The 19837-nt window shown below is 53.3% G+C and overlaps 2 protein-coding genes across 4 annotated transcripts; both read right to left on the bottom strand.

Moving 5' to 3' along the window:
* Nucleotides 1–8277: 8277 nt before the first annotated feature.
* LENEP (lens epithelial protein) lies at nt 8278–8977 on the bottom strand. Its single transcript, XM_025355681.1, has 2 exons — nt 8737–8977; nt 8278–8658 (listed from the first exon to the last, which is right to left on the bottom strand). Exon 1 carries the CDS (start codon nt 8975–8977, stop codon nt 8792–8794), a length of 186 nt encoding a protein of 61 aa, XP_025211466.1. The 3' UTR covers nt 8278–8658; nt 8737–8791.
* Nucleotides 8978–9473: 496 nt separating this feature from the next.
* FLAD1 (flavin adenine dinucleotide synthetase 1) lies at nt 9474–18849 on the bottom strand. 3 transcript variants are annotated; one of them, XM_025399147.1, is made up of 8 exons: nt 18637–18849; nt 17933–18157; nt 13711–14455; nt 12860–13007; nt 12310–12408; nt 12039–12228; nt 9799–9872; nt 9474–9683 (listed from the first exon to the last, which is right to left on the bottom strand). In XM_025399147.1, exons 2-8 carry the CDS (start codon nt 18011–18013, stop codon nt 9548–9550), a joined length of 1473 nt encoding a protein of 490 aa, XP_025254932.1. In that variant the 5' UTR covers nt 18014–18157; nt 18637–18849; the 3' UTR covers nt 9474–9547. The 3 variants fall into 3 exon arrangements, with proteins under 3 accessions (XP_025254932.1, XP_025255734.1, XP_025256521.1); XM_025399949.1 differs by having other exon boundaries at nt 18370–18696; XM_025400736.1 differs by having other exon boundaries at nt 18641–18661.
* Between the last annotated feature and the right edge of the window lie 988 nt (nt 18850–19837).

The raw sequence follows: 19837 nt of genomic DNA, 5'->3' as shown, positions 1-19837 counted from the left end.
CCCCCCGCCCCTGCCACCCCCCAAACTCCCCCCCCAACACTTAGCAACACCCTCTGTCACTTCCTGGTTTTTCACCCGCCCCCCCAGGTCCCCCTCCCTCCGCCCAATAAGGACATAAACTTCAACCCCTTCGTCCAGCCAGTCCCTGCAGAGCGCAGATGGGTCCCTCTCTCCTTTTTTGCCCCCTTCCTCCAAACTCTTACTTAGCTCTCCTAGCCTTTTCCACCCTCCTCCTTTCCCTCCTTCTTTCCTTCTCTCTGTCTCCCTTCACCTGCCGCGGTCCCTCTCTCCCCCCGTTTCTCCTGCCCCTATCTCTCCCAGTCCACCTTAACTCAAACTCCGCCCCAGGCCCCCATCCAGCCCTTTCCCGCTGCTCTGCCCGCCCCCTGCACGCCACCGCCCTGTCCGCCCATTGGCCTGAATACCCGCTCATCTCCAGTGGGTCTCGCCTTGCTTTCGTCCAGGGAGGGGGCGGAGCCGAGGGGCTGGCCTGGAACCTGGAGAGGAGGGGGGAGGGGGCAGTGTCCGCAGCGGCCAGGGAACCAAGCACCCCCTACAGGGGCTCCCTCTCCTCCGAGAGGGGCTTCTGCAGGGTCAGGACCTCAGGAGGGAAGGGTATGAGAGGTTAGGGATAGGCTGGGTGGGAGTGAATTGGGGACTTAGGGTCTTGAGGGAGGGGGTCCCGTGAGGGGCTATAATCAGGTCAGGGACCTACAAGGGAGGGGGAGGGGGAGCCACCAGGCCTTCAGCTCCGGCCCCTACGCCCCACCCCCTCTCGGAGGGAGCCGGGGAGTTGAGCCTGCGGGCGCCCTGCGTCCCTCCCCACGCGTGACGGTGCCCCGCGGGGAGGGAAGGGCGCCCCGGGCAAGCAGCCTCTGTGTTGTCGCCAGTGCCCGCTGCGGCCTTGGCATTGTCGGAGGGGAGGGGCCCAGTCTGCGAAGGGGGAGGGGGCGCGCTCACGCTTTTGCTCCCCAACTCCATCCCGCGGGTTCCCTAAGTGGAGAAACTGAGTCTCCACCGAGGAGGGATATCTTGACATGGATTCGCTCAGAGACCCAGGTGGCGAGGGGTGCCGGGATGTTTTGGGATGTGTGGTATGTGTAGGTTTTGGGGAGGACCGGTATAAATACTTGGGAGCCCCCCAACTGAGAAAGGTAGCGGGTGAAGGATGTTTCCGACTGAGCCTGCGGAGCTGCGTACCCCAAAGGGCCCCTCCCACTAGTGTCAAACGGAATCACATCAGGCTACCTAGGGCCAGGTTTGGCTCCCCCGCGACAAGCCAGGCCGAACCGGGTCGGACTCGCTTTCCCCTCCCAACCCCCCTCCGCAGGGGGCCTCCCTCCCTTTCCAGCAGGTGGCTCCTCGGGACACCAGCTCAACCTGTTGGACCACAATGGGCGGCGCCAGGGGGGCCCTGGCCCTCACCCGGGCTGACCCGGGATCCCCGCGCATGAGGGGCGGAGTCCAGGTCCCTCCCTCCCTCTTTCTCCCTCTCTCCCTCTCCGCGCCGGGCCGTGACTCAGCCTCGGGGCCGCTGCCCTGCGCCCCAGCCAGGGGCGGAAAGTGTGAGGCGCCCCTGAGGGCTCAGGCCAAACCAAACAGCCCCCCACCCCAGACATTATCTCACTGGAGAATTAGGGGGGCTATAGGAAGGAGGAGGTAGCTGCAGGCATGGGGCGCTCTGGCTCGAGTAATCCGCTCCGGGTTTTCCTGGCGTCCCTGACCCCCTTGGGTCCCGAGGCCGGTCACTGCTCCGGGTTTTCTTCTCAGCCCCGCCGGACAGATTCTGGTCCGGAGGGGCCAGGAGCCGGTGGGGTCCAGGCCGGGGTTTTCCCCGTCCTACTCCAGCCGTCCGGGTAGTGCAGGCCTGGCGAAGGGCTGTTCTAGGAGCTAGGCGGCAGTGCCACAAGTGAAATGGAGAGGGGGCTGCTTTGGGGAGGAAAGGGGATAGCCAAAGAAAGGGGGCGGGGGACAGGGGGTGGGAACGTGGCTCGGGAAGGGCAGGGCCAGGGCTTCCAGAGGCAATATCAGGGCGGGCTCCCTGGCACCAGCCTTTGGGTACAGAAACTCGAAAGGTGCCCAGTGCCTCAGGCTTGTCTCGCTCAACTTACCCCCTGAGGGTCGCGTTCTACATCTGGCTGAACATGACTGATCTTTCTGCGGCTAGATTGCCACTCCCCACCTCATTCCCAATAGTCCTGGAACCCTCAGTTAGTTCCTCAGTGACGCCCGCCCTCCCATGTCTCTTTTTTTCTCCTGGTGCAAATAGCTCCCCTCCTTACTCAGAAATCGGAGTGGGGAACCCCTACTTGAAATTCCCTCTTACCCCAACCCCTAACCACGCCAAACGACCAAAACAGCGTCGGTAGAGAAACGCTGATTGGAGACCCCGCCCCCTCCCTTGAAGCCCCTGCTAGGCCCCAGGGGCCGGCCGCCCCCGCCCCGCCACCAGGCCCAGACTGGAACTGGGAGCTGGAGGGCAAGTGAGGGTCCTGCAGGGGCCGCCTGGGGATAGGGGAGCGTCCCAGATCCTCATGTTAAGACTTAAATTTTTAGGTGACCAGCTAGACCTTAATATTTGGGGAGAGTAGCACGAGTTGGAGAAATACTCAGAGAAGGAAGTGTTTACCCTAAGAGAGGGATGAAAGCCCCGAGTGGGAGGACTGAATACCTGGGGCTGGGGACAGCGACTCGGAGTGAGGGCCAGGTGCCCGGACTGACTGGGCCACGTGCGCCAAAGGGTAGAAGCATAGAAGTTAGATGCTTGCGGAACCTGAGGGAAAGAGGCCTTCAGGTGGCGAGATAGGCGAGGCTTTGCCTGGGCGGGGTCCTGCGTGAGTGGGTCTGGGGGACTGTTTCGGAATGTGGGGAACTGAGCTGCAAGCGGAGTGTCAGCCTGCGCCCGGCGCCCACCTCTTCCCCGCTGCTCCCCCCCATCCTCGACTGCCTCCGCTTCCCTCGAAAAACCCGCCGCCCAGGAAACCGCTGGGGGCGCTCAGACCGCAGACCCCCACGCCCCCCGCCCCCCAGCGCTCCCACCGCGACCGCCCAACCCACCTGAAGGGGCCGTGGCCGCCAGGGGTACCCCCCTCCTGCCGACTCCCCCCAACACCTGCGGGTGGCACTATTTATAACTCCGCGCCTATTCCGGGCCTCTGGGTTGGAGCCGGCTGCCGCGCAGCGCTAATCGCCGCCGGGATCTCTGCGCCCCCCAAAGCCGGGGGAGGTAAATTTAGCTTCAGGAAGCTCAGGGGAACATTTTCCAAAACTCCACGTCCCAGAGAAGGCGAGAGAACCCCTCTGCACTCAGCCTCCCTCCGATCAGCCACCAGGAGGCGCAGGTCCCCGGCTCCTCGAACCCAGCCAGCTAGGAGGTATGGTCGCTTCTTTGAAGCTGGGGTAGGCGAAAGGCTGAGGGCGAATGATGGAAAGGAACTGAGGCTGGAGAATGGCTGGAGGAACGCGTACGCTCCAAGGCTGGCGAACACTCTAGAGTCTGAGAGTAACTGAGAAAGTGGGTGGGGGAAAATAACTCACATGCAAGAGAGATGTAAATAGGATGTAAGTAAGAGCCTATGCCCATGCCGGGCGCGGTGGCTCTCGCCTGTAATCTCAGCACTTCGGGAGGCAGAGACGGGTGGAACACCTGAGGTCAGGAGTTGGAGACCAGCTTGACCAACATGGTGAAACCCCGTCTCTAGTAAAAATACAAAAATTAGCCAGTCGTGGTGGCACACGCCTGTAATCCGAGCTACTCGGGAGGCTGAAGCAGGAGAATTGCTTGAACCTGGGGGGGCGGAGGTCGCCATGAGCCAAGATCGCGCCATTGCACTCCAGTATGGGCAACAAGAGCGAAACTCCGTCTCAGAAAACAAAACAAAACAAAAAAAGCCTATGCCTTTGGGGGTAGGCCTGCGCTCTGGCTCTGTCAGTGAAATGATTGCCACATCCCCCTTTCTGCCGGCCTGTTGGTGGTGTTGGGAAAACGTGGGACACCCCCACCCACCCACGCCTCCCCACTGCCAGATTATTGCTGTAATATCCAGTTTATTGCCTGCCGCTTCTCAGACCCTTGGGCCGTGATCCCTCTTCTCCACCTGTTTCTCGCATGCCAATGAGGGTCCTGTATCCGATGTAATCCGCCGGGAATCCTGGATATCAGGCTTCTCCTCTTGCTCTTGTACTTGGGGGTCACATCCATCTGGTCCCTCTTGTCTCCATTCCTACTCCACCCATTCCCCCACCCCCTGTGACCATTAGAGGGCACCAGGGCACCAAGGGGTATGCGAGGTTTTAATGGCAAAGACCGCAATTACTTTTGCACCAACCTAATATCTTGTACCCTGTCTCCTTCACCTCCCTCCCACCTCACTCCACTTGAGTTCCTGAGGGAGTAGTTTGGACACTCAAAACCTGAGTTGCCCTAGTTGGGGAGAGATACTTGTGGGGGAACAGCCACAGAGTGGGCAGCCATGGGCCAGGAAAGATCTCTTGGCCTGTGTGGATTAGGTGAAAGGGCTGAGGCTGAAACCTCCAAATGGGCTGAGAACAGGGAGCTTAGGGCTGAGGTGGGAAGTGGCATGGAGTGGGTGCAGAGTGGGGTGGTGGTACCCTCCATGCTTTTGCTTGCATGGCCCTGCCTCCAGGCCACTTTGGCCACCATCTCCATGCAACAGCAGCTCAGAAGAGGAAGGCAGGCTCATTAGGAGAAGCAGTGAGTTGGTGATCTGAAAATCTGGGTTTGCTAAATGACTCCTTTACTGCAGTGTGCTGTGTATGTCCTTGGGTGAATCATTTCACCTCTTGGGCCTATTTCCTTCATGTTAACATGGGATAATTGCTGAAGTGGACTTCCGTGGCGCCCAAAGCACTCTGTATTGTGAAAAGGGCTCTCTGAATGGTATCTGAGGTTTCTGTTATTCTCCAGTCTTTACACTGTCAAAGCCCTCTTTCCCACTCACATTCTCCTTGGGCCACTGGCAGTCTCACTCCCCCTGCTGCTCTCTATCAGCCATCTCACCACAGGCCACAGCCCTGGACTCCGCCTTCCTCTACCCACCACTTCCCCAGTGGTCTCTGCCAGACTTCCCCTCCCCTGGCAAAGGCCCTTGAGCTCAGACCTCAGACTCCAGGATCCACCTCCAGGCACTGCCCCGCTTGCGGGGAGTGAGGCCTAAGAAAGGAAAAGAAGGCAGTAGGCCAGGGCCTGAGTCAGGGAAGGAAGGGCTGGAGCTGGCCAAATAGGGTACAGGCTCTGAGGGGGAAGAAGGAGCCCCAGATTCATGGGAAGGTAAATTCTGACTACTCCCATCACTGGGACCAGGTAAGAGCCTCTCAACGGACCAGCCAAGAGCACTAAGCTGCATTTTGTGGATGCCTAAAGAGATGCACTGAGGCCGGGCACGGTGGCTTATGCTTGTAATCCCAGCATACTGGGAGGCCAAGGTGGGAGGATCACTTGAAGTCAGGAGTTCGAGACCAGCCTGGCCAACATGGTGAAACCCTGTCTCTACTAAAAATATTGAAATTGGCTGGGCGTGGTGGCTCACGCCTGTAATCCCAGCACTCTGGGAGGCCGAGGTGGGTAGATCAGGAGGTCAGGAGATCAAGACCATCCTGGCTAACATGGTGAAACCCCATCTCTACTAAAAATACAAAAAATTAGCCAGGCGTGGGGGCAGGCACCTGTAGTCCCAGCTACTCAGGAGGCTGAGGCAGGAGAATGGCGTGAACCCGGGAGGCGGAGCTTGCAGTGAGCTGAGATCGTGCCCCTGCACTCCAGCCTGGGTGACAGAGCGAGACTCCATCTCCAAAAAAAAAAAAAAAAAAATTGAAATTAGCAGGACATGGTGGTGCACTCCTGTAATCCCAGCTACTCAGGAGGCTGACATAGGAAAATCACTTGAACCCGGGAGACGGAGGTTGCAGTGAGCTGAGGTTGCACCATTGAACTCCAGCCTGGGTGCCAGAGTAAGAATCTGTCCCAAAAAAAAAAAAAAAAAAAGATGCACTGACCTGCCAGGGATAAGAAATAAGCTCAAGTTGGAGTACTGTAGAGACTAGGCTGCTGTAAAAAAGAATGGACAAGTTCTCCATGTGTTGATATGGAATCCTGAATCCTGTCCAAGGTTTATCAAAGGAAAAGAAGCAAAGTGCAGAACAATGTGGAGAGTATGTTAACTAACTAGGAAGAGTAATATATCCAGAATCCAGCCACCCCTCACTACTGCTTTTGCCATAAACCTGGTCTGAGACCACCAACGTGTCTGGCCTATATTGTGCCATTACCTCCTAATAGGTCACTCGTATTCTACCTTTGCTTCCCTGAAGTCTGTTCTCAACACAGCAGCCAGCTTGAGCCTTTTAAGTAAAAAAACTCATTTCATGCTCAACATCCTGCAATAGTTCCTCATTTCACTCAGCATAAAAGCTCAAATTCTTAGGCTCTCTATGACCCATTCCCAACACCAGCTCGATTTCCACTTTTTTTTTTCCTATAGTGCCTATCATCTAATAACATATACATACTTTAAAAAATGTTTCTAGTTTGTCCTGTCCACCCCCTAAAATGTAAGCTTCACAAGTACAAGGATCTGTTTTGTTCACTGCTGTATCCAAAGACCCACACTGATATAAGTATACACTGAAAAACTCAATATTTGTAGAATGAATGAAGATGCAGTCTATGCATAGACTGGAATGTTCTCCAAGAAACTGGTAACCATGGTTGCCTCCAGGGGCAGCACTAAGGGACTGGGGGATAGACCAGGAGACTTTTAACTATTAGAGTTCTTTTTTTTTTTTTAAGACGAAGTCTTGCTCTGTCACCCAGGCTGGAGTGCACTGGTGCAATCTTGGCTCACTGCAACCTCCACCTCCCGGATTCAAGTCATTCTCCTGCCTCAGCCTCCCGGGTAGCTGGGACTACAGGCATGCGCCCTCACGTCTGGCTAATTTTATTTTATTTTTTTTTTGGTATTTTTAGTAGAGATGGGGTTTCACCATGCTGGCCAGGCTGGTCTCAAACTCCTGACCTCAAGTGATCCACCCGCCTCAGCCTCCTCAAGTGCTGGGAGCCACCGCACCCAGCCCTGTCTTTTTTTTTTTTTTTTTTTTTTTGATGGAGTTTCACTCTTGTCCCCTAGGCTGGAGGGCAGTGGCATGATCTTGGCTCACTGCAACCTCTGCCTCCCGGGTTCAAGTGATTCTCCTGCCTCAGCCTCCCAAGTAGCTGGGATTACAGGCACTCACCACCTTGCCCAGCTGATTATTTTTAGTAGAGATGCGGTTTCACCATGTTGGCCAGGCTGGTCTGGAACTCCTGACCTCAGGTGATCTGCCTGCCTCTGCTTCCCAAAGTGCTGGGATTACAGGTGTGAGCCATCGTACCCAGCCTGGCCTAAAGTTCTTTACTGTGGGCATATATCACCTTTACAAAAAGAACCTAGAAAAAAAAAACAAAAAAAAACAAGAGTTAACTAACAAGAAGGCTGAGGAAGAGCTGGTCCCAGGCAGGGAGGAAGAGGGCCCTATCTACCGTAATCTCCAGGCCAGTGCCCCAAGTGACAAAGGGCTGGGGGATGAAAACTGAGCCCTAAGAGGGGACAGAGAATGCTGGGTGGGGATCCCAGGGAAATACTGAGCAGTCCCATGGCTGGCTCTGAGGTGTGGGGGATGTGGGTGGGCGCATCAGTAAGCATAAGCGCCTCATGAGCAGGATGACGCACGTGGCTGATGCGCCTCCACCACCGGAGCAACTCCTGGAAAATGCCAGCTGTGGCTACCAAGAGGAAGTCAAGAGCCAATTCTGCTCAATCTAGCTGCTTATGTCCTGATAGGGCTGTGCCATGATAAGCCTGGGGGACCCATGTGGCCACACAGGTGCCTTTCTCTTGTAGCTTTGTATGTGAGCTGGGAGCTCTTGTAGCTCACGCGGTTCCACTTCCTTCAGGAGCTGGGGACTAGCCTCAGCTTAGTGCTTTCCCCAAGATCCTCAGAAGCAGGAAGCTGCCTGGGCAGGTCTTCTATTTGGGAAAGGGCTGGGTCCTCTGGGTTTCCATACACCCTTGGCCTCACAGATGAAGACCCTACTCAAGCTGGGTCCCCTCCTTACCCACAGATTGAGAGGAACCTGGACTGTCTTCCACCCTGCCCACTCAGGAACCTGGCTTTCAATCTTGGTTCTATTCAGGACAAGCTCCTTCCCTCCCTGGTCTGCACCCTGGCTCTCAGACCCTTCTAGTGCTGACTTTTTCTGATTCCCCTTTAGACATTTAGAATCTTGGGCCTCAAAGCCTGTGGATTATATTTATAATTCAGTGATTCTCAGTTATCTTAGGAGACAGTCCATTCTTGGTACTATGAGAGTATAGTAAGATCAACCATCTGAGCTGGTGGGCCCACTGTGCCAAGCTTGGAGGAGTGCCAGGTCTTGCCACAATCTTACTGGGGTCCTAGCCAGATCAGTCCAAGCTCCTGCCCACCAGAGGTTCCCCAGAGGCAGGGGTTGGGAATGGAGGAGGCTCAGAGATGAGGCAGGTCCGCCAGATGACACAGCTCAAAGCAGGATCCACACTTCACTCTTTACTCATTGTTTATGGCCCATCCTTGGTCAAGCACAGCTGGCCCCAGGAGTCTTGATGGCAATTGGGCTGGGGGCTAAAGAGAATGAGAAGCTGAGGCAAGCTCTGCCACAGAAGCTGCAGCTATGCCTCCTGTTTACTCTATCCTGCCCACCTGAGCGATGCCAGCCATGGTGCTGGTGGGGAGAGGAGGCAGTTCCCTGCCACCATTAATCCAGCAGTTCCTTGATACACCAGCAGCAGAGGAGGATGTAGGCGACTTCCTTCAGGGTCCGCTGGAAGCCCTCCCACCCTGTGCCCATCTTAATGACAGGCACCCGCAGCCCAGTGTCTTGAGGGGCCCCTCCGAGGAAGAAAGGTAGGGTTTGGGCTAGGGGCTGTGTCCGGGGCTGCATGTGGGCAGCAGTTCTGAGGAAGGGTGTGGGAGCTGCCTCTAGTGCCTTTTATCAACACTGTCCCCACCCCCTTCAGCCTCATGACTACAGAGACAAAGGATCCAGGGTTTAGCAAAGGGAAGGTTCTAGGCCTGGGAACAGGCTGAGTCAGCCCCTCTAGACAGGGATGGGAGGGTGGGGTTAGTGGGAGGGAGGGCCTGGCCACTCCATCTTTCATCCTCCACAACTAGGCCAAGGCAGCTTCCCCTCTTCCAGCCAGGGTATTGCCCTGCCTGATTGCCCTTTTCCCAGTGGTTGGCACAACTCCTGCTTCTGCCCTCTGGTGGGCTCCTGCTGAGGCTGACATTGAGAACCATCAGTGAGAGCTCCTTTCCAGCCTGTTCTGCCCTGCCCCTGGGCCCCTTAAAGTGAGCACAGCCAGTCAGAGCTGGCAGCATTTGACCCAATTCTGCTTCTCCCATCCTCTGGAGCAGGAAGACACAGCTAGAGCAACAGGCACAGTGACAGGCATGGTTTATTGCCAGGTTATACCCTAGAACAGTGTCCTTCCCTCCCTCCTAGGGTGGGAGGTCATGTGCGGGAGTTTCGCTCCTCTTCTTCGTTCTCCAGTAGGTAGGCTGGACGGTATGTGGGGTGTCCTCCTGGGCTCAGGCACTTCAAAGCCGGGTTCCGCACGGTATTCTCCCGACTCCCCAGTGATGTGTATCTGGAGCAGGGAGGGTAGAGGGCAAGTATGTGGTAGGGTGTGCAATCCTACTGGCCCTCCCTATTCCAGCACCCTAAAAACTCCCTTACCCATTCCCTTCCCCTAATACCCTTACCCTCGGTCATACAGGATACAGTATGGGACAAACAGCTGACGCAGAAAGTCCCAGATGTCTCTGTAGGTCCAGTCCTGGGAGGTCAGAGTAATAGAATAGTCACAAATGCTCCCCTCTCCCACTTCTACCCCTGCTGTCCTGGGAAGGGGCCCATCGATGGCTCTTCTGCTCCCTTGGCCTCTGAAGGAGGGCTTGCTATCTGATTCTCTGGTATAGCTTGCTCTATGTATGCAAAGAGAAAGATAAGGACTTCATCTCCACTCTCTGCTTTCCATTCCTGAACCACCCTCCACTGCAAGGGTGGAGCTCCAGGAGGACAGGCAGAGACCATGTCTGTCTATTTATTTATTTTTTGAGACGGAGTTTTGCTCTGTCGCCCAGGCTGGGGTGCAGTGGCGCGATCTCGGCTCACTGCAACCTCTGCCTCCCGGGTTCATGCCATTCTCCTGCCTCAGCCTCCTGAGTAGCTGGGACTACAGGCGCCAGCCACCACACCTGGTTAATTTTTTGTATTTTTAGTAGAGATGGGGTTTCACCATGTTAGCCAGGATGGTCTCGATCTCCTGACTTCATGATCCGCCTCCCAAAGTGCTGGGATTACAGGCGTGAGCCACTGTGCCCCGCCCGATTTTTTTTTTTTTTTTTTTAAAGACAAGGTCTTTTCTGTTGCCCAGGCTGGAGTGCACTGGCATGATCATGGCTCACTGCAGCCTTGACTTCCCTGGCTCAAGCGATCTTCCTGCCTCAGCCTGAGTAGCTGGGACTACAGGCATTGATTAGCCCACCTTGGCCTCCCAAAGTGCTGGAATTACAGGTGTGAGCCACTATGCCTGGCCAGAACTTTCTGTGGTGATGGAAATGTTCTATATCTCTACTGTCTAATATGGTGGTCATTTGAAATGTGGCTAGTACAAATACTAAAGTACTGTATTTTTTTTTGGACGGAGTCTCACTCTGTTGCCTAGGCTAGAGTATAGTGGTGCCATCTAGGCTCACTGCAATCTCTGCCTCCCAGGCTCAAGTGATTCTCCTACCTCAGCCTCCTAAGTAGCTGGGATTACAGGTGCCTGCCACCATGTCCCACTAATTTTTGTATTTTTAGTAGAGACGGGGTTTCATCATCTTGGTCAGGCTGGTCTCGATCTCCTGACCTCAGGCGATCCACCTGCCTCAGCCTCCCAAAGTGCAGGGATTACAGGTGTGAGCCACTATGCCCGGCCTGCATTTTTTTTTTTTTTTTTTTTTTTAGATAGACAGCCTTGCTCTGTTGCCCAGGCTGGAGTGCAGTGGTGCGATCTCAGCTCACTGCAACCTCCGCCTCCTAGGTTCAAGCAATTCTCCTGCCTTAGCCTCCCGAGTAGCTAGGACTACAGGTGCATGCCACCATGCCTGGCTTTTTTTTTTTTTTTTTTGAGACAGAGTCTTGCTCTGTTGCCCAGGCTGGAGTGCAGTGGTGTGACCTCAGCTCACTGCAAGCTCTGCCTCCCAGGTTCACGCCATTCTCCTGCCTCAGTTTCCTGAGTAGCTGGGACTACAGGTGCCCGCCACCACGCACAACTAATTTTTTCTATTTTTAGTAGAGACAGGGTTTCACCCTGTTAGCCAAGATGGTCTCGATCTCCTGACCTCGTGATCCGCCTGCCTCGGCCTCCCAAAGTGCTAGGATTATATGTGTGAGCCACCGCACCTGGCCACGCCTGGCTAATTTTTTGTATTTTTAGTAGAGATGGGGTTTCACCATGTTGGCCAGGCTGTCTCGAACTCCTGGCCTCAAGTGATCCGCCCACCTCAGACTCTCAAAGTGCTGAGGAGATTACAGGCATAAGCCACGCGCCCAGCCAGAACTGAATTTTTAATTGTACTTAATTTGAAAAATTGAGGTATCCACATGCTGTCAATTCATCCTTTTAAAGTATATAATTCAGTGGTTTTTAGTCATAAGTATTTCATTCTAATTAATTAAAATTTAAGTATAAATAAATAATTAGTGGCTATATTAGACAGCACAGGTCTAAGTCACTATTCTGTCCACAGTAGGAAGCACAATGCCTGCTATTGAATTTGGGCTCAATAAATATTAGTCAAAAGGATGAATGAACAGATAGCACTGCCTCACTTGGATGATGAGGCCCCTTCATCCAGGTTCCAGGCTCTAGCCTCCCCACTACTACAAGTGAGCTAGGGTGCAGTGACTGATGGGGCACGTGAGACTGAAGGCGATCAACCGTCTTCCCCATTACCAGCAGTGGGTTGATGCGCATGAACACAGGCCAGCCTGGGTCAGTGGGGCTGAAAGGGCAGAGGCTACAGGAGTAGGGGTCAGTCCGGCGGGTGCCCATCAGGACAGCCTCCAGCTGGGGGTGCCGTGCCTGCAGTTCACCCAGGGCCTGCTTCATGCTGCCCTCAGCTTCCAACATCTGCAGATTATACCTTAGGAAGAAACAGAAGTAGGGGTCGGGAGTGGGCTCTGTCAAGCTTCTCTTGGAGCCCAAACCTCCAGGCCCCTAGTACCTCTTGATAGTATCCTGTAGAAATTGTTCCAGCTCAGGGAAAGGGGAGATGCTGCGGATATACAGGATCTGGAGGGGGTTTGGAACATCAGGTAATTTCCTGCGGAGGGGGAAGAATCCACAGGCTTGCCAGCATGGACAGGGAAATGGCTCTCCTGAAACAGCTCACTGTTCTCTTTGGCCCCTGGAATAGACTCCCACCCCTTCTCCCTTTTCCTTGTCCTTTCCGTCCATTAGACCCACTTCCTCTGGGAAGCCCACTCTGACCTTTCACCTCTCAAATCTAAGCACGCATCCCTGGTTCAGGTATGTAAATCTTCCATCTCCCCAGTGGACTGTGACCTCCCTGTGGTCAGGGATAGTGGCCTGCACATCCATACACAAGGCCAGGCACATATCATATGCTCAATATGGTGGGAGAATGGAACTGAGAGGTCACCAAGACTATCTCCCTCTTGAACTCCACCTATACACCCCCTCTCCCCTTGCTTTCTGGGATGTGGAACTGGAGAAACAGATCAGGGGTCTTGTCTCCCAGGGGGCAGGCTCACCTCTGCACAGCTGCATGGAAGAGGTGCAGGAGGGCGGTGCAGTCTTTGCCCCCGTTGAAGCCCACACAGAGCTGGGTGAGGCTGTACTGAGCCAGGGCAGTCTCAATGGTCTGTAGGGCACCTGCCACCTTTTCCCCCAGAGAAGACCCTGCCAAGCAGGCAGGGAAGAGGGCATCAGATGGACACATATGGCTATCAAAGGGGAGTGAAGGCATGCTGCCCTTGCTTAAACCCTTTATATCTTCCCAATTGTCCGAGGATAAAGTCCAAACTCCTTCATGCTGCTCACTAGGCCCTGCAGAGTTGGCCCCTGACCTGCCATCTGCCACCCAGCCACACCTCACGGTAGCCTCAGTGTCATTCCTCCGTAGCAGGGGGCATGGGGTGTGGGCTTCCTTCCATTCCTCTAAACCCCACGCTGCTTCCTTGCAGGCCATCATTCATACTATTGGCTCTTGCCCACCTACTAGACCAAATCCTCCTTATCGCTCAGTTTATGTCACTTTGCCTTCTCTGACCCCAGAGCAAGGCTGATCTCCCTGTTGTGGGAGATCACTCCCTTCATCACCCCATGCAGGATCACCTGTTTAATGTCCATCTTTCTTGTTAAAACACTCGTCCACAAGAGCAGGGCATACATTATCCTTTTGGGCTATATCCCCAACACCTAGCACAGTGCTGATGAAAGTAGGTACTCAATCAACGTTTATTGGAAGAATAATGAATTAACAGAAGCTATCTTCTGCCCTCTCTGAGATTTGCAGGAAGCACCCAACAGCCCCTGCATTACTGAGATCTGGGGTGGCACCAATGGCTTTGGGCATACTGCCCCTCCTCCATAAGGTCCCTACCTGATTCAGCGAGTTTGTATACAGCCTCACTGGCCTGCTCCACGGCGTTGGGCATGTAGGGGACCAGCGATCCCTGGGGCAAACGGGCAGTCAGGTAGGCCAGGCATTCCTCCAGGGGTCCTTCTTCCTCTGAGTCTAGAGTCAGCTTCACCTGATAGTAGTTGCTGCCCCAGTCAGGGTAGGAACCCAGGCCAAGCCTACGTCCAAAGTGGGCCTGGGCCTCAGCCAGAATGGGGGCAATGGAGGCTTCATCAGCAGCCACATACAGCTCCTTTGAGTGGAACTGAACAGCTGGGTTTTGGAACAGTCCCTTCAGCCCCTCCAGCACCCGCTGCAGCAGCTCTGGAATGCCTGGGAAGAGGTAGACATTTCGGACGGAGACCAGTGGGAATCTGAAGGGATGACCAGTGCGAGGATCTGTGCCGTAATGCAGGCGGGCAGAGGAGGGCACCAATGACAGCTTCTCCCAGCCTTCTCCTCCTAGGGCTTTGGTGGCTGCTTCCAGCTCAGGGTGTGGCTTCAGCTCATCCCCAAAGGCCCGTGCCACTGCCTCAAAGGTCACATCATCATGAGTGGGGCCGATGCCCCCTGCTGTGAGGACATGGGTGAAGCGGTTGGAGAAAGAGGTGACCTCAGCTGCAATGGTGGCTACCTCATCAGGTACAACTGAGACTCGGCAAACCTGGACCCCTAGGGAGCGCAGTGTCCGGCACAGAAAGAAGGTGTTGGTGTCCTGAGTGTGTCCCTGGGGGTTGAAGGGGAGGATGAGGCCGTCAGTACTGTAGGGATGAAGGGCAGGGGGTTGGACATGATGGCTGCATCCACCTGATGATGCAGTGCTCTGCTCTTTGAAGGACACCACCTCAGGCTGCTGAGGGGCCTGGACTGGACACAAGAGTGGGAAAATCCATTTGTTTGTTTTTAAAGCTGGGTCTCTGTCACCCAGGCTGGAGTATAGTGGCTCAATCACAACTCACTGCAGCCTCAACCTCCTGGGCTCAAGGGCCACCTCAGCCTTCCGAGTAGCTGAGACTACAGGTGCGTGCCACCACACTCAGCTCATTTTAATTTTTTTTTGTGGAAATGGGGTCTTGCCATGTTGCCCAGGCTGGTGTTGAATTCTTGGTCTCAAGTGATCCTCCCGCCTCAGCCTCCCAAAGTGCTGGAATTACAGGTGGGAGCCACCACGCCTGGCCTGCTTTCTTCTTTCTGTCCCCACTGCCACCAAGCAGGTCCTTAGCACCTTTCACCTGGACAATGGCAACAGCTTCCTGGCCAGGCTTCCAGCCTCCAGCCACAGTGCTCTGCTCTGTCTCCTCAGTAACCTTTATTAATGCGTCACTGTGATTGCATCACTCTTGGACTTAAAAGCCATTTGTTGTTTCCAAATGTATACAGAATAAAGTTCAAATTCCTTTGCAGAGTATTTGGGGCTGTCTGTGGCGTACACCCTATCTTCTTTTCCAGCCCCATCTCCCTCTAATTGTCTACAATGGGTTTAATGGTTAAGGGTTTGTGTTCTGATGGCCGGGCGTGATGGCTTGCTTGAGCTCAGAAGTTCAAGACCAACTGGCACAATATGGTAAAACCCCATCTCTACAAAGAAATATAAAAACTAGCCGGGCGTGGTGGCACATGCCTGTAGTCCCAGCTACTTGGGAGGCTGAAGTGGGTGGACTGCTTCAGCCTGGGAGGCAGAGACTGCAGTGAGCCGAGATCGTGCCACTGTACTCCAGCCTGGGTGACAGGGACCCTGTCACCAAAGAAAAAAAAAGGGTCTGTGTTTTGGAGTAAGAGATTATCAGGCATTAGGCTGGAATCCCATCTCTACAACTTCCTAGGTATGTAACCCTGGGCAGGTTTCTCAACCTCTCTGACCCTCAGTTTAATCATTAATTGGGCTTTTTTGCTGACCAGGTGTGGTGGCTCATGCCTGTAATCCCAGCATTTTGGGAGGCTGAGGTGGGAGGACTGCTTGAGCCTAGGAGTTCGAGACCAGCCTGGGCAACATGGTGAAACCCTGTCTCTACACAAAAATACAAAAAATTAGCTCTAGCCTGGGTGACAGTGAGATTTGGTCTCAAAAAAAAAAAAAAAAAAAAAAGGCTGGGCAAGATGGCTTATGCCTGTAAACCCATCACTTTGGGAGGCTGAGGTGGGAGAATTGCTTGAGGCTGGCCTGTTTAACATTGTGAGAACCCTGTTTATAAAACAAACGCACACAGAAAAATAAAATTTTAAAAAAGAAAAAAAGTGGCCGGGCGCGGTGGCTCAAGCCTGTAATCCCAGCACTTTGGGAGGCCGAGACGGGCGGATCATGAGGTCAGGAGATCGAGACCATCCTGGCTAACACAGTGAAACCCCGTCTCTACTAAAATACAAAAAAAAAATTAGCCGGGCGAGGTGGCGGGCGCCTGTACTCCCAGCTACTTGGGAGGCTGAGGCAGGAGAATGGCGTGAACCCGGGAGGCGGGGCTTGCAGTGAGCTGAGATCCGGCCATTGCACTCCAGCCTGGGCGACAGAGCGAGACTCCGTCTCAAAAAAAAAAAAAAAAAAAAAGAAAAAAAGTGCCAACTTCGTAGGGTTGTTGTGAAGATTAGTAAAATCACATATATGTGATGTATAGCACACTGCCAGACTCTAGTAGGCACTTAAAATATAAGGGTCATCACCCTGGCCAAAATGGTGAAATCCTGTCTCTACTAAAAATACAAAAATTAGACAGGCGTGGTGGCAGGTGCCTGTAATCTCAGCTACTTGGGAGGCTGAGGTGAGAGAACTGCTTGAACCTAGGAGGCAGAGGTTGCAGTGAGCAACCATTTGCACTCCAGCCTCAGCAACAGGAGCGAAACTCTTGTCTCACACACATACACACACATACAAAAATAAAAATAGGGGGTCAGGACTGGGTGTGGCGGCTCACGCCTGTAATCCCAACATTTTGGGAGGCTGAGGTGGGTGGATCACTTGAGGTCAGGAGTTCAAGACCAGCCATGGCGAAACCCTGTCCATCCCTACCAAAAATTAAAAAAAAAAAAAAAAAAAAAGGGTCTATTAAGGCTGAGTGATAGCTCATGCCTGTCATCCCAACTACTCGGGTGGCTGAGGCATGAGAACTGCTTGAACACGAGAGGTAGAGGTGCAGTCAGCTGAGATTCCACCAGTGCACTCCAGCCTGGGCAACAGAGTGAGACGCTATCTTAAAAAAAAAAAAAAAAAAAAAAGACAAATTTACAAAGAATATTAAAAAAGATTACTATTAAAACTTGACATTTGGCCAAGCTCGGCGGTTCATGCCTATAATCCCAGCACTTTGGGAGGACGAGGTGTGGGAGGATCACTTGAGCCCAGGAATTTGAGACCAGCCTGGGCAACACAGTGAGACCCTGTTTTTGCAAAAAAATAAAAATAAATTAGCCAGGTGTGGTAGCTAACACCTGTAGTCACAGCAACTTCAGAGGCTGAGGCAGGAGGACTGCTTGAACCTGGACACAGTGAGCTGTGACTGTGCCACTGCATTCCAGCCTAGCTGACAGAGCAAAATCCTGTCTCAAAAATAAAAAAAACCTTGTCATCCTTGAGTCATTTCCAAAAAGGCTGAGTAAAACTCTTAAATATACAATACATACACCTGTACCTCCTCTACTCAAGGGGCTTCCTGTCATTGTTGTGTAGCCCCTCTGCCCTCTACCATACTGCTTGGTAAATTGCAATGACCTTTTTATTTTTCTTTTTTATTTTTATTTTTATTTTATTTTATTTTTTTTGAGACTGAGTCTGGCTCTGTTGCCTCAGCCTCCGGAGTAGCTGGGACCACAGGCGCCCGCCACCTCGCCCGGCTAGTTTTTTGTATTTTTTAGTAGAGACGGGGTTTCACCGTGTTAGCCAGGATGGTCTCGATCTCCTGACCTTGTGATCCGCCCGTCTCAGCCTCCCAAAGTGCTGGGATTACAGGCTTGAGCCACCGCGCCCGGCGACCTTTTTATTTTTCTTCAATCAGCTCTCAGGTTGAAAAATTGTAGGGACGTTGCTACAAGTTTTTCAGTAGAGTAATTCAAAGAATGAGGGTTAATTTTCCTTCAGTATGCTGGATCCACTCCAGGATCCTACTAAGCAAGGAGGCTCCCACCCTGTCTCATTTCCCTCCATGGAGGGATGTGCAGCAGGCCCTTAAGGACAAGAGAACGCGGCGCCCTCCCCCCTTTTCTGTCCCAGACACACCTTAAGGATCTCATCTCCAACAATGATGATGCCAGCCGTCACGCTGCGCCCCGGGGAAAGTTCAGAGGCCCTAGATGTCATGGTCCTGCCTTCTCTGCCCCTCTGCAAGGCCCTCCAGTAGCCACCCAGACCCCCAAATAGGGGTCGCAAGCACAGGCGGCCCGCCAGGTCTACAGGGCACTGGGGGCCATAGCCTGGGAACAGGGGATCCTGGGTCGAGGGAACCTGGAGAAGCCAGAAAGGACAATGGGGGAGAGCAGGCGTGCACGTTCCTCCTTAGAGGAAGACCCTAGTCTTCTCTAACCAGATCCTTGACAAGCGACTCCTTTATTCCTGCTTCTTTAATAAACGTGTTCCCCAATCCCAACCCATGCCCTTTTAAATGTCTTCTAAGCTTAACTGTAGTCTTAAAAACTCCTTCTCTCTTGAGAACCTACCGCTTTAAGTGTCTTCCGTTTGCTGAGCTGGTCTCCTCAAGTGTCTGCTCTATCTTGGACATCTGTATCCTTTTGAATGTCTCTTCGGGGCATCTGCCCCTTTAAATGTCTACGTTATCCTGGGCCTTGGCCCTTTTCAATGCATTCGCTCTCTCCACCCCGGACCAAAATCCCGTCTCTTTCTACTTCAGGCTTCTGCACCCTTTCTAGCCCTGAATCCCTTGTCCCCACCAAGCTTCAGATTACTGAGGGCTCCTAGGCTCTCACCTGCCTGTTCTGCCCCTTCACCGGGTCTTTCCCTTGTTCCTTTCCTCATGTCCCGGGGCAGCTTCCGTACTTAAAGTCCCGCCTTATTCACACTTAGCTGACATTGAGTGGTGATTTTGGCTGTCGCTTAGACTCTTCCAGGGTCCCATTGGTGTATTCAACTGTCGCTCTCAGGTTTTAGCCAGTGGGTGAGAGCAGGGCCTGATTGTTATAGGCGACAATCACGTGGCCACCCCTCGCCCGGAAATACGGGGGCCGGACCTTAGCCCACGGTCGGGGGCGGGACCTCAGGCGTTTAGGGCGCGAAAGGAGCAGTGGTTGGAGGTGATGTAAGGTCCTAGGGGTGTTTCTGGTGCTGGATTCAAATTATTGTTATGCATATGTTGCTTTGTTTTATTTAATGGGTCAGTTAGCCATGGTTTAAGCTATTTTCATTCACTGTGACTCTAACACTAGGCTAAGGGCTTTTACTGGAGTGAGCAAGGATCTTACTTTGTAGCAGAAGTTGGAGGGACACGGAGAAAGATTATCACCATTGTCTGTCGGGTATGAAGACCCTGGAGTAGGTGAGCTTTTGGTGTGTGGAACCTTAATTTATCTCTAGTATAACAGACAAAACTAAACCTCTTTGACAAGAAAGAGTCCCAAAACCCTCTTCCTCCACCTAGCTCCAGATGGTGCTTAGTTCAAATGACACCTTTCCCAGTTACTGGTCTTGTAGGTGCAAACGAGGCAGCGAATAGGGAGTGCCTTACATGTTTACTCTGGATCCTCACATCATCCGAGCTTACCCCCATTTCAGTTGCCTTTGGCCCAAACGTGCATCTTAAACTTTTTTCCAGTAATAATCTGGGGATCTTCTCATATGCAGATTGATTCAGTAGGTTTGGGTGGGGCCTGAGATCTGCATTTAGCTATTTCCCATGTGATGGTGATCCCACTGCTCTGTGGACTACATTTTGAATGGTAAGGGCCTGAATTCATTCTTTTTGATTTTTGAGGCGGAGTCTCGCTCTGTCACCCAGGCTGGAGTGCAGTGGCGCGATCTCGGCTCACTGCAAGCTCCGCCTCCCGGGTTCATGCCATTTTCCTGCCTCAGCCTCCCGAGTAGCTGGGACTACAGGCGCCCGCCACCACGCACGGCTAATTTTGTGTGTGTGTGTGTGTGTGTGTGTGTGTGTGTGTATATATATATATATAT

The sequence above is a fragment of the Theropithecus gelada genome, chromosome 1 (assembly GCF_003255815.1).
Source record: "Theropithecus gelada isolate Dixy chromosome 1, Tgel_1.0, whole genome shotgun sequence".
In the NCBI taxonomy this organism is placed as follows: domain Eukaryota; kingdom Metazoa; phylum Chordata; class Mammalia; order Primates; family Cercopithecidae; genus Theropithecus; species Theropithecus gelada.
This window is presented reverse-complemented; position numbering and strand designations above follow the sequence as displayed.